Here is a 14,222-nt window from a genome sequence, read left to right on the forward strand (position 1 = left end):
CATTTTTGCTGTAGTATATTTTCCTTGTTTATAACGAAATATTGAATTTGCATTGTCTATTCAGAGTCTGAAAATAACTTTCACCTGTAGTAAAAACATTTGGTGCTGACCAAACTCAGTGTAATCAATAAACATATGGTAATTGGTAGTTATAAGTTTGTTTAAATATATAAATTATATAAATAAATAAATATAATTTTCAAATATATTTCAGGATACACAGCTCAATTTGAAATCAGGAGCAGGCAGTCAATTTCTTTGAAAAATAAGACACTTTTTTTATTTGCTGTTCTTTAGGCAGTGAGTTCACCATCTCTGCTTCAAATTCTGGAATAAACAGCTTTTATCAGAAGTAGGTTCAGAAGTAAACACATCACTTGCTAACTATGTGCTTTACTTTTAGGGAAAACTGTGTTAAAGTATGAGCAGAGATAGTTTCTGAAAAAGAGAAAACAAATTATGTAGCTATTTCTTGAATCTTTTTCATGCTTGTTCGACATTCTGAAACTCAGGATAATTTGTTTTTTGATAATTGGAATCAGAGTTTCACTACTAAGATGAATATTAACTTAGGCTAACAGCAAGCAAAATTATTAATGTATGTTTTTATAATGAGTAGATCCAAGTGGACTTAGGAGTGCTGAAAAACTGCGGGATTTTTTGCATGCCTTTACTCTAGCCTGATATATACTCAGAATATAATTTCAGTATACTTTAATGTTCTGATGTCACACTTGGAAAAAAATGCATCTTTCTGTATTGGAAATCTTATTTAGAAGCAGATTATGTTGTGTTTCAGATGGATATTCTTCTAGCATTAATGTAACTGTGGAATGAAAAACAAATGCTGAAAAAGCATCCAAAAATTAATTAAGCCTAAGCCTGTACTGACAATTTGTTGACTCAAAAATTAAATTTCAGCTGGAGATAATGTCCCAAATATGATTTTGAAGACTACTTAACTAAAATTAGAATAAGACAGGTAAATATATAATGAAACAAAAGCTTCTCAATAGAGAAGAAATTAATAGCACTGTTTCCACAGAGACTTCTGAAAGTGCATTCACTTCTGCATTCAGTCACTTCTGTAATTGCTTCTGTCGTCTACATGTTAACAATGTATACAGTCTGTAACTGATTTCAAAAGTGATGTTTTAATATTCAGTGTAATAAAATGGGTTATAATATCTTGTTTGATTATAATGTCTTGGTGTACACTTCAGCTGTTTAAGATTTTAGGCAGTGAAATTTTCTTGGATGGCGCGCCTCAGCTCAGCCTGTGGTGCTACACATGTTCTGTGAACACACAAAACGCAGCTCAAGACTACCTCATATTTTTGCCTTTCCTGTTACATAATCCCTCACCACTTGCTGATGTATTATGTACCACTCCTAGAACAAAAGTACTCTACTTTCTTGTTTCACTTTGAATAGCAGAGTGTCTGTTATGTTTCCTCCAAGTTCTGAAGTCCACCTTGCTTTAATTTTGAAGAAGTTGATAACAGTCTTCTGTGTTTTGATATCTGTCATCTATTGATACTCCTTCTTCCAAAAAAGAAAAACAATTGAACCAGCTTTTGGGGGTATTTCTATGTCTCCATCTGTGCCTTTTTGCCCACATTTTAATCCTGTGAAAGACATTTTTACAAGATAAAAGTTTTAACAGTCCATACAACAGTTTTGCTTATAAATCTTAGAAAATTAGGAAATGGCCTAATCATATCAACTGTGAATTAGGAATCTGTGGTCTGGTGACAGATTCCTGGCTATGGTGTTGGATCAAAAGCCAGTGTTAAAGAGGGAAAAATAATGGTTCAGATAGCAGTTTTAGGGGATAATAGGGTAGCTATGTATTACTCCATCCAAACTAAATTTTATTTCTTTTCTCCCAAAGTTTGAATTTAGATCAATAGTGTTAATCTATTGCAAGACTCCACACTAAAATGTGACAGAAATGGGGTAAGTTTAATTCAGTATTACACAGTATCAGTGAAATTTACCAAATTTATTAAGGAAAAGGCTCTAAGCAAGACAGTCTAACCCAGAATGGATTTAAATGGGTTACATAGAACGGGCCAAAAATCATCAAGGGGTTGTTAGTCACCTTTATTGCCCTTATTTTTTACCATTTGCTTTACTTTTTTTCTTGAAAAATTCATGCTTTTGTTTTGAAGATACTCCTTCTTTGTTGCAGAGTTAGTTATTCTACTGCCAGTGCATTAATCAAAATGCTTACATGGGCTGTGCGCAGTAATATCTGTCACATAGTGACAGATGATACAGAATAATTGAATGGTATCACTTCCTTCAGAGAACAGTGAAAGAAAACAGAAGCATATCAGTGACAAGGCTTACTTTGGGAAAATAGGCGTTTACAGCACTAGTTGTCCATAGTCATCATATTTGTTACAGAAATAAATAAAACACCTAAAACATCCTGCTCCTTTCTGTCATTTGTGCTCAGCTGGCCTCAGCTGTTAGACTTACTTTAATATATCACAATAACTGTCTTTGTTTCCATGAATCACTGGGGGAAAAGAGAAGAGCAACTTCAGGGGCAGTTTGTTCTGGCCCCAAGGCACTACTCTTACGACCTTAATCCTGTTGAGTTTTTCTGGTTATAATGGCTGATAGCCATATATCCTGATTCAGTATCATTTGAAGCAGGATTATTCTGGAAAAGTGAGAAGTCAGTCAATGATTAGGATGTCAAAATTAAGCTAATTATGTTCTAATTATGGATATGTCTCATTTACAGAACCCAAGAAGTGCATGCCACCTGCCAGCCACAAGTGCCTCCCCTTCACTCTTGTTTATCTGGTTGTGATAGGATACATGAATATTGAGGAGAAACAAGCAAAGTCACTTTGGTGAGTCCAGTTTGGGCCCCTTCCTTACAAAAAGAAATGTTGAAAATCACAGCCCCTTCCTGCATGCTTTGAAGTTATTTTATTACTCACTGCATGTCACTGCTTTTAAAAGAAGGGGAAAGCATTTATGTGCACATATACAAACAAGATTGTTTCTGCATTATTATTTATTTGCTCATCAGCCTTGGACTTCATTATGCAAAAATGCATGGATTTCTTAACTTCTTAATTATGAGCTTTCTTAAGATTGAACAATTTTGTAAATAGCACAATTCTCTAATGAAGGTAGCTGGGTAATGCTGGTACTTGGTCACCAATCACATTAATGCAGTGGTATTTCCCATTTCTTGTAGAATCTTGTACAGTACTAAGCAAACTTAAGAAATATTTTAAAATCATGTTGGGACAGCTTTCAAAAACTAAGTTGTCCTTGCAGCAGTGAATTCCATGAATTTGAAATGAAGTCTCTGGAAAATGACTAATGAAATCAGTAAGTTTTGTTTGTTAATTGTCAGTTCAGTCTTACTGCTGATTTTCTATGTCTGGCATTTGGGAGTCATGAGAATAAGACTTTAATTCAAGGTATTCAAAGTTACTGAGATATTGTTAAAGGATATCTTTTTTTATTTAGCCACCAGTTTTCATGAAACCTCCTTTACCTTCTCTAAACTTTGCTATTGCTGAATAGATTAATAATTTAGTGCAAGGAGAAAAATAGTACCGTTTTCTTTACCTTTTTTTTAGAAACTAAAAGATACAAAATACTTGCATCGAGCCAGTACACTGGATGTACTTGCCTTGAAACATCCTACAGATCATGAATGGAAATCAATTTCTTTGCTCTGCTGTTGTCTTTTCTTCTTTATAAAACAAACAGAAGTAATATCATTACTTCAGATTTGTTACATTTCTGTTATTGATCTTCTTCTGCATGTTTTGTTTTGAGTAGTTTTTCTACTCACTGCCAACTCAGGAGGTACTTCCCTTCTTGCCTTGTCCTGGTAGTGCTTTTTCCCATTACTACAGCTATTCAGTCACCAAAAACAAACCCCTTGTCTAAAAGACTACTTAGAGTCAATGCAGAAGTCCACCTGATGTGATGGTATTTTAGAAAAAGTCCATGAGACCGACAAAATCAAGGTGCTGCTCTCAAAGTGCAAGTTGTAATTACCCCTGCACAGGGGTAACAGTATGGTAGGTAAGACTTCAGCTCAGGGAGGAACAGATCAAGGTTTTGTTGTTCAGGAATTTCAGATTAGCAGCCTCCACTTCTGCAGATTGCATCCTAGCAACATCCTAGCAACCTGGTGCCTATTGTTGAAGAGGTACCTCGGTCTAAAACACTTAAGACAGGACCAAAAAGAAAACTTGTCCAAAACCAGGAGGTTTTGGCTGGGGTAGAGTTAATTTTCTTCACAGTGGCTGGTATGGGGCTGTGTTTTGGATTCGTGCTGAACTCAGGGTTGATAGTGTAGAGATGTTTTTGTTATTGCTGAGCAGATAAGACCCAAGGCCTTTTCTGCTTTTGGTACTGCCACACTGGGGAGGGGACTGGGGGTGCTTGGGAGGAGATACAGCCAGGACAGGTGACCCAAAAGACCAAAGAGATATCATGCTGGTATATAAAGGGGGGGAGGGGGAGGAAGGAGGAGAAAGGAGGGTACATTTGGAGCGATGAAATTTGTCTTCCCAAGATGGCTGAACACCTGCCTGCCCACAGGAAGCACTGAACCAATTCCTGTTTTGCTTTGCTTTTGTGTGCAGCTTTTGCTTTCCCTATTAAACTGCCATGACTTTTCTCACTTTTCTAAGTCTCTCTCCAATTATACTAATTAGGAAATGAGTGAGTGGCTGTATGGGGCTTAGTGGCTGGTTGGGGTTAAACCACAACAACTTTGCTCACTATTTTAGCCCTCCATAATCTTGTTCTAGATCCAGCTCAGTGTAAAATACTTAAGTCCTCCTTGAAGAGGGGACTGGAGTCTACGACTTCTCTCTTAGCACAAGCAAATCATTCACCTTTGTACACAAGTCAGTAGATGTACATCTTCTCTTGTTCTCCTTCTAGATTGAGTTTTGAGGAGTTTTTTTATATGCCAACAATACTCAAGGGATTGAAAGTATAGCCCTCATGCAAAAGGATCTACAGACAACAGTTTCAAAGTATTTTAAGAGAGATAAACTTTTCTGGTTCTCCACAGTGTGACTTTTTATAAAAAGTGACAGCAGCCACTTCTTGTCCTATTTTGCTGGGAAAAAACCCAAACCCACAAACCAACAAACAAATCCAGAAGTAAAGTTTACTTTCACACAGTGCGTAGTTCTGCCTGGAGTCCAAAGACCACCACCCTTGTCAGCCAGAGCCTGCTGGGCCCTGATGGTGAGACACGCAGATGTGGAGCTCTACATCCCTAGGATGCCCACGCTGGAGCCAGGATATCTCTGACACTCAGATGCCTATGGCTGCCACTGAACTCAGGCCTCCAGTACAACAAACCTGAGAGGAATCCAGGCTTTGAAACCCCCCTTCAAGTATCATAGCTGAAGCACTTCTGTGAACGTGCATTTATTTTATTTTACTTGTTTCTCTCTTTTTATGTCAGTCAACATTTTTAGGACATAGAGGTAGTTATGGAGATTCTAGACCTGCAAGAGAAAAAAAAGAGTCGAGATTAAGTTTTTCACATTTTCAAAGCAATTAGAAAGGGCATCGGCACTGCTACCTGGCCACAAACAGGAGAAGCCGAGATGCATACCCTGCGGAGGAGAAAGAGCGTGTCTCCGGGTAGGGGGGAGCCCGAGGAGGGGAGCCGAAGGCGAGGTACACCTTCACGGCGGTGTGAAGAGCCGCGGCAGCTCGCAAGGGCAGAAAGAGGGGAAGGCGCTGCCCCAGGGCTCCAGGACGGCTGTTTCAGGCACAGGGACCGCCCGGCGAGAGACGACAGCCGCGGCACCGGGGAAGGGGAGGGGGCTCGGGGCCGGGGCCGGGGCCGGGGCGGTGACTCAGCGCCGCTCGCAGCGCATAAAAGGCGGGCGGCGGGCAGCGGCCGGGCTGGGCTGGACGCCGCAGTCGGGGGCGTTGTGGCGGCCGTCGGGTCTGCTGGGAACGCGCCCGCGGGACGGGGACGGCGCCATGGGGATGGCCAAGCTGCGACTGCTGTGCGCCGCCGTGGCACTGCTGTGTGCCGCAGCGCCGGGGCAGCCCGGAGCCGTGCTGCCCGCGGGCGAGGGGGACGGGTACGGGGTGAAGCTGTGCGGCCGCGAGTTCATCCGCGCCGTCATCTTCACCTGCGGCGGGTCCCGCTGGAAGCGGCTCTCCCTGCTGGCGGTGGAGCCAGCGCCCGCGGCCGGTGAGTGTCCCAGGAGCGGGGCCGACGGACAGGCGGCTGTCGGGGCGCTTCGCTCGCTGCCGAGCGACGGCCTGCGAGGAAGGATGGAGAGAATGGGAGGGGATGGGGAAGGGCGAGCGCCCCGCGGCGCCTCTCGCTCCTCCTTCCCTTGAGCCGCGGAGGGAAGGTCCCCGTCCCTCTCTCGCGGATCTTAGATCCTAGCTGGCGTTTCCGATACTTCTGGAAGGACGCCCTCAGATTCAGAGGGAAAGGGACGGCAGGTGCTGGGGCGTCATTTGCCGGGATAACCCGAAAAGTTTTCGGTCAAGTTTGGAGATACCGCGCGGCTGCGCAGGGCTGCGGGCGGCAGAGCAGCTTCTGCTATGAATCCCACAAAATCACACTTCTCCCTTCTCTTGGCCGTGTGGGGAGGTCTGATGCGCCCTGGGGAGCGGTGGGGAATGCCTGTCGCTATGGCTTCTTTGCCTTCCCAAGGCTCGATAATTCCTCGGGCGGCGGAACGAAGTGGGGTCCCTGCAGGCCGGGGTTCCCCTCCCGGACGGGAGCTCTGACGCCGCGCTGCCTGTCAGAGCTCCCGGGATGTGCGGGACCTCCATAGACGTGGAATCACGCGCGATGCTGTCACTCTCTTACGCTGCTCTGCATCAAAGAGTTGGCACTTGGGAGGATGAACTCTCTGGTGCTTCAGGTTACAATTGACACAGCAAGAACTGCTTTATGGTGAAACAGTTAATGGGTAAAATATTCCTCATAGTTTTACTGTCGCGCGTCCCAAGCCCGATATATTAGGAAATTTTAAGTAGATGTCTTTTGGGCTGTGTTCTCAAACTGCGGTGATGTAACAGTAATTTTAAGTGATGACTCTAATTTATGTTGATATTTTGAATAGTGAAAAATAACATTTTTAACAAGGACAAAAATTGGGATTGTGGCTAAAACGTGCAATGGAAGAGAATATTTTTTTCTGATTAAACATACAATTAGTGAAATAACCTAAGACTTCAGGCAGCTAATGAAGCCAGTAATCTGCATTTTCTGGGAATTTTTTGCCTTCCCCCCCGCCCCCCCCAACACGTTGAGTAAAAAATAAAAGTAACCTTTGTCATTATAACAAATTACTTATATACAGCTTCTGTGCAGATTATGTTCTTTCCAAGAAAATTTTGCTTTCCTTTTTATTAGCAGCAGCTTCTGAGAACCCAAGGAGCCCCACTGTGCTGCATGATGTCTAACTAAATGTCTTCTCCACCCCAAAAGGCTATTAAATAGCAGTCACTGTTTACTTAATAAACTAGCTACAGCTACTTTTATTTTTGCATACACTCAGGCAGCTGTTCTATCTGAAAATTAGGTTCTATATATTAATTAGTCATATTAAAGTAAATATAAAATTCACTGGATGTTCTCATGTGCTTTCAGCTTTCTGAAACAAAAAAATAACCATATTAGCAGCATTAAGATCGCAAGACAAAGAGTTATTTTGGATTCTTTTTAAAATAAGAATTGAAGAAGCTGCTTTTCTTCACATTAGCTGAAGTAAGCAATGCCACTTGCCTTGCAGAAGTAAAATCAAGAGAAACAGTGTAAGGAGAAAGGAAGTAGAGCTAGATTTTTGAGAACACTTTAGTCAGTGGAATGAAGCATGTCATAAGTAAATTCTGCAAGCTTCTGATATGCCTTGAGAAATGTAAGAAATTAGTGGAAAGCATCAGTTAAAAATAGCTGTAGAAAAATGCAATCCAAGAATCAGTTTGCATGTAATCTTTGCTTATGTAGTCCTTCCTACATTTGTTCTTCACATGATGCTAGTTTGTGTGATTGGGCACAAGAGAGGAGGGGTCTGATCTAATTCATCAGACAATGACATAGCTCTGTGGCGTTTCTGGATACATGTCTTTACAACAAAATTTTGTTTCCATGGAAAAAATTGAGCCTTCTCTATCAATAACACTGCAGCTGTGATAGGATGCCTTTACTTCAGTTGCAGTTGTTTCTGTGTACTCTGCATGTCTAGCAGGAGGTATAGACTTTAAAACATAGATTCCACTAAAAGTAAACTACAAGTTATGGTGTGGAGACTCTGAAGTACTGACAGTTCTCCTACATAATAGTGTTTCATGTATTGCTAACTGAATGGGTTTTGTTGCTATTTCTTAGAGCTGTGTACGCCTTTTCATGGTCTTACAATCTGAACTTTAAAAAGTCTTCTCTATCAACAGATTCTGCACAAACAGCAAGTAACAAACTCCTGGGAAGCTTCAACCTGCAATCAGTTTTGGATCCTGAAGTGGAGCAGCTGCAGAGAAGCAGCCCATTTCTTGGATGGGAGACGTTTAAGGACTTGTATAGTTTAAATTACTATAATGAATATGCACCTGTGGCAGGTGACTTAAAAAAACTTGTTCGTCAGGTAGAGGAAGCTGTTCAAAATGACAGGGGAGGAACAGGAAATGCAAATCCCATGGAATCAAGCAGCTACCTTTGGGCCAGGTATCCCAGAAGAAAAAGGGAGTCTCTGGGTTTGGCAGGAATGTGTTGTAAATGGGGCTGTACAAAAGCTGAAATTAGTACCATATGCAGAGTTTAAAATCCTCTCTACACTTATGCATGAAATCAGTGTTTGTTGCAGTACTACTTGATTGAATACTTAATGGAGGAAAAAACTCTTGCTGTATTTTATCTTGTCTATATGTGCCAGTCAGTATAGCTGGTTTTCTTTAAAAAAAAACCCAAAAACAACAAAACAAACAAAACATAAGTGTAATTGCAATGAGTTTGTTATGCTGTAGTAACTTCTAATCTATATTTTTTACTAAGTCTTTTCATTTTAATGGTGAGCCTTTACACTTATATTACGAATGTATTATATCTTTGTAACACTTTAAGAAGAACTTCAATATTTCATTAAAATGTAATTCTATTAAATGTTGACAAATTATTCTTCCTCTGTAAAAAGAATCATAGAATGGCTTGTGTTGGTAGGGACCTTAAAGATCACCTAGTTCCATCTCCCCTGACGTAGGCAGGTACACATTCCACTTGATGAGCCCCATCCAACCTGGCCTGAACACTGCTGGGGATGGGGCATCCACAGCTTCTCTGAGCAACCTGTGCCAGTATCCCACCACTCCCACAGGGAACAATTTCTCCCACAATATCTAACCTAAATTCTCCGTCGTTCAGTTTGAACCCCTTACTTCCACTGTTACTAAGTTTCTAATGAAGCCCACTCCAGCTTCCTTGTGATATCCAACAATACTGAAAATGGGATTCATGGTACAAAGCTGTACAGAAAGAATATCTTGCCAACTGAAACCCCACTTAACACTGACTCAGCTTGCTGATTATTTTGAACACAGGTTTTCCATTTCCTTTTAATTGCAGAATTGTTTTTATGTAGTATTATCTTTATAGAAACTTCACCACAACAAAACACTTGCAACCTGAATTTTTTTTTTTTTATACTCATGGATAGGCTTAAATACAATAGAGTATTAACACTTCAGTTATTCCCTGTTTACTTTACTTCTCCATTTTTTCCCAGCTACTGCAGAGTGATAGTGCTGGATGTACATCAAGTAACACTGTACAGACACTCAGACATCATTCTGTGTGTTCTTAAGTTGTGCTGGTCTACACTACTTCAGATTTATTTCGAAGTTGCTAATTGCTATTGTTTTTATAAATAGCTGATTTAATCCTTGTAGTTTCTAATCCTTTTGCCTTCCTGCATGTTTTTCTCAGTTGTAAAAAGTTTTCTTCCTAGCTATATTGTTCATTGAGGGTTTGGTTTTTCTGACCTCTATGATGCTCATGGTAACTTACCTTTGTAGCAGTAGTTGACTCAGAGCATGCTTCATGGCTCAGCCTGTGCGGTTGATGCCTTTGGCTTTGTTCTTCAAAATGTCTTTTGACAAGTGTTCCTTGATTGGACTACAGCTCCCTGCAATTATTGCATTATTTCTTTATTCCTTTTCTTAAGATATTATTGCTGCAATTAGGCATCTATAAATCCTTTTTATTTTTTTTTTCAGATATCAGTTTTATTCAGTAGAGATTGGGCAGAATGGACATTCACTAGGAATGCTGTTATCTTCTGCATGAAAAGAACCATCTCTTGTGACCTTGTTACAGTATTTATAAAGAAATGAGAGTAGTCTTCTTAAGCATCTTTGTTGTAGTGACTGTAAGATGCTTTTTGCCACTCTGAGTAGAAAAATCAACTGTGTGACATTCTGCTATAGTTTGGGGTGGGTTTGTTTTTGCAACAGGTTAGCTAAATGTCTGTAGCTTCGCTTCCAGCAACTTCTCCTCACAGTTAGTTTTGGGTTTGGAAACTCCTGGTTTAGATTAGGATCTCCCAGAAGATTACAGGAGGAGTTTGAGGGGATGTATTCCTTACTTTTGAGCAGTATCAAGAACTTTTGAAGTTAAGATTACTTACTAGCAATGTGACGAATAAGAGGTACATAGCATCCCTAAGAAAAGCCACAATATGAAAATTCCATGCAGGAACAAACTAAAAATTATCCTGTATGCATTCATTTTGCTAGAAAACTGTCCCCCAAGCTTTTGCAAAGGAATATTGGAAAAGGTGAATATGGTTATAGAAGGCTTGAGTGAAACAAAGATGCAGTAAAAACTTTAAATTTGTGATTTCAAGCCTTGAATGGAACAATCTGGAGTTTAATTTGCTGGGTTAAGATGTAACCCATCGGTAAAACTATAAATAGTGTAAGTGGAAACAGTGTTTGAGTGGAAGTGTTTCAGGCTGAGATGGGACTATAAATAGAAAGATCAGTCTTTATCTGATATGAACAGGCTTTTCTCAGAGGTATGAGTCAACCTAGAGAAAAGGTGAAATCGGTGTTTTCATTTGGTTTCTTAATAGGCCTTGTCATAGTCTGTAACAACTTTAGTAGGCAAGCCATGGCACAGACAGATGGCACAGACAGAAATTCTGTATTTTAGAGTAAGAAAGTATCTATGTACATATTACAGTGTGCAAAGATTTTTTCTTCTTCCTCTCCTCTCCTCTCCTCTCCTCTCCTCCCCTCTCCTCCCCTCTCCTCCCCTCCCCTCCCCTTTCCTTTCCTTTCCTTTCCTTTCCTTTCCTTTCCTTTCCTTTCCTTTCCTTTCCTTTCCTTTCCTTTCCTTTCCTTTCCTTTCCTTTCCTTTCCTTTCCTTTCCTTTCCTTTCCTTTCCTTTCCTTTCCTTTCCTTTCCTTTCCTTTCTTCCTTTCCTTTCCTTTCCTTTCCTTTCCTTTCCTTTCCTTTTCCTTTCCTTTCCTTTCCTTTCCTTTCCTTTCCTTTCCTTTCCTTTCCTTTCCTTTCCTTTCCTTTCCTTTCCTTTCCTTTCCTTTCCTTTCCTTTCCTTTCCTTTCCTTTCCTTTCCTTTCCTTTCCTTTCCTTTCCTTTCCTTTCCTTTCCTTTTTCCTCTCTTTTTTTCTTTTCGCAAGCTGAGTTTTCAAAAACTGAAGGTTTTCTGTGACACTAGGCTGTATTTTCTAATGGTTTCTTTGCAATGTAGCCAAAGGTGATGATTATGTGTCACTTGATTGGAACAGGTCTAGAGGATGCCATCTGCTTACTGTTCACATTACTCGATGTCCACAGGTACTTTTTTTAAGAACAGAAGCAAGCCTTTTATGTAAAATGAGGTGTCTGACTATTAGGTAGGGAAAGCAAACACGCTCTGAAGCAAATGTACTTTGGAGCAGACAGCTCAAAAGGTAAAATAAAGGTTGAGTTGATCCAGATAGAGCAAAAGGACACTGTCTCGGCTGAAAATGCCTTGGGGAGTGCTGCTGTATGTACCCAGCAGCATAAACATGAGGACAGCAGCTTAAAGCAACACATTCTGCTTACCATCACAACTGTTCAGAAACATACACTTTTTTACAAGGAAAAAGTTGAGGTTTTTTCCCCCATTTCTTTCACAGAGAATTAGGTATTGAGGAAAACATTGTTTTAGCAACTTGCTGCTTACAGAAATTCCTTACAGTCCTGTTGATAAAGTCTTACTGCACAGGAAATGTCCAATCTCTGCGTAATCTATTAAGATGTGTGAGCCATCTTCTGAACAGCTGTTTTGAGTTCATGAGTAGAAAGTGGTATACCAGCACATTCCCATATTAGCACTGCCATTTTTATCTGCATGATACAAATTTCTGGATGTTTTGGGGAATTTTTTTCACTAGGGATGTAGTCTGATTCAGGTCTGACTATGAGCTCTTAGAACAATACCCAAAGACATGGGAATAATTCAGAGCAGTATGTAATAACAGGTTTCCCAGGTCTGTTCCTTGCTATTGCCTTGTTTTAAATCTGATAGAACTCGTAACGCAATTACGCAATGTGTTGATTGTGGTATAGCTAGAGCCCAGTGCCTCAAGCAGTGATGATACGTAAGTTTGACCATAGTTAGAATGCTAAATGTACTACAGAGAACTATACAGAAAATCCCAGAGACCTGGAAGACATATCTCCCTCCTAACTCTAGTCCTGTTTGGCCAGTTCTTTATTTTGCCAGTTGTTTAAACCATAGAGGAAAACATCTAGATTCATGCGTTACTGGAGATGTGCTATCCATTTTTTTCTTTTTTAGCCTCCACTTACAGGCAGGAAAAACATTAACCTCTATTTTTACCTTCTGGAGCTGGAGACAGACCTAGAGTTACCACTCTGAATTTTAGGAAGAGTTTCTGAGACTACCATCTTTCCTACTCAGCAGGCAGTAGAGACTCAATAGAAAATAACAACTCCTTTCCTACTCAGCAGAATGAAACCTGGGTAGATTTGTATCCCATCTGCTGCTCTGCAGTCACTCACTTGTATCAGCAATTAGCTGAAAGGGGGTCCTTTCTTCATTTATGCCACACTGCCACCACACATGGAATGAATTCTATCATCACACAGCTTTCATGTGTCTTGGGAACAAACACCTGAGCTGTTGGCTCCTTTCCCCGGATTTAGTTTAGACTTACTTGACTATTAGTCTGCTTTGTGCCACCTGCTTTGTGGTATTAGATACTGGACTGTAACAGTGTGCTTGTCAGTTACTGTTTTCTGACCTACAAACTCTAGAGAACCAGCACTAATGGGAAGGAAAGTAAATTCTCTAGCTTGTGCATCAGATTCTTTTTCTTCATCTAAGCTTCCTTCTACCTATGTTTTTCCTGGAAATTTCCCGTGGTTCATTTGAATTGCTAAATGTTCCTCAGCTGCAGCCTACTCTCATGTTTTAACCTTAGTGATGTACCTCTATGATTTTTCAAGAGCACACTGTTAACACAGCTGAGTGATGTAGTGTATCTTTCATGTACAGGAAGTGAGATAAGAATCAAAATCTGGCTGCCAACCTTTGTGCTTTGAAAACTCCTGGGTAGTGCCCTTCAAAATAAGGGCAGCAAAACAGCCCACAGACATATGCTGCTTTGCCTTGTCTGGATTGTCTTCCCTGGACTGTAGTGCTTGACCTGAGACTCTGCAGGTTCTTCCAGTTTCCATGAGATCTCAGCCAGCAAGTGATGCATCCCTTCTGTCACTGAGGAGTGCCTCATCAGGAGCTGTTTTGTCCAAAGAAGCTGAAAGCAAAATGCCTCTGAATCAGAAAGGGATCCCTATGGTTTCAGCTCTCCCAGTATCATTACTCAGTGGTTCATTTACTGAAGTTTTTTCCTGACACCAAAGGCCACTGTTGAAATGTTTCTGCCTGTGTAGTTTTGCATGTTTTTGTCCCTGCCTGGAGAGATGGGGTGTTCCCCATGCAGCAACAGTGTGACAATACAGATTTCCTCCTGACTCTTGTTTGTTTGACATCACAGCAATGGGTTGAGGGCTCCCATGCAGTGCCATGCTGACCCCAGCAGCCTTGTGCCCTCTGTGCAGAGCTTTTGAGAGGCATCCACTTATTTCAACAGGCAAGTCAAAATTCCTGTCCTGCTGACATGTGGTAGCTGTTGGCCTTGGAGCTTCTCAGTAACATGACTGGCTGGTGTGTT

At 40.9% G+C, this 14,222-nt stretch overlaps 1 protein-coding gene across 1 annotated transcript; it reads left to right on the forward strand.

Annotated features, from left to right (window-relative positions):
- The first annotated feature begins 5,938 nt into the window (after positions 1-5,938).
- LOC125320005 (relaxin-3-like) lies at positions 5,939-9,105 on the forward strand. Its single transcript, XM_048291909.1, has 2 exons — positions 5,939-6,220; positions 8,440-9,105. The coding sequence occupies exons 1-2, from the start codon at positions 6,004-6,006 to the stop codon at positions 8,805-8,807; spliced, it is 585 nt and encodes a 194-aa protein (XP_048147866.1). The 5' UTR covers positions 5,939-6,003; the 3' UTR covers positions 8,808-9,105.
- Positions 9,106-14,222: the final 5,117 nt, after the last annotated feature.

Source organism: Corvus hawaiiensis, chromosome Z, assembly GCF_020740725.1.
Source record: "Corvus hawaiiensis isolate bCorHaw1 chromosome Z, bCorHaw1.pri.cur, whole genome shotgun sequence".
Lineage (NCBI taxonomy): Eukaryota > Metazoa > Chordata > Aves > Passeriformes > Corvidae > Corvus > Corvus hawaiiensis.

Excerpts from the sequence above, each read along its gene's own strand:
- LOC125320005 (XM_048291909.1), top strand. The coding sequence starts at position 6,004 with ATGGGGATGGCCAAGCTGCGACTGCTGTGCGCCGCCGTGGCACTGCTG. Across the intron at positions 6,221-8,439 it reads GGAGCCAGCGCCCGCGGCCG|ATTCTGCACAAACAGCAAGT; the intron begins GTGAGTGTCCCA and ends CTCTATCAACAG.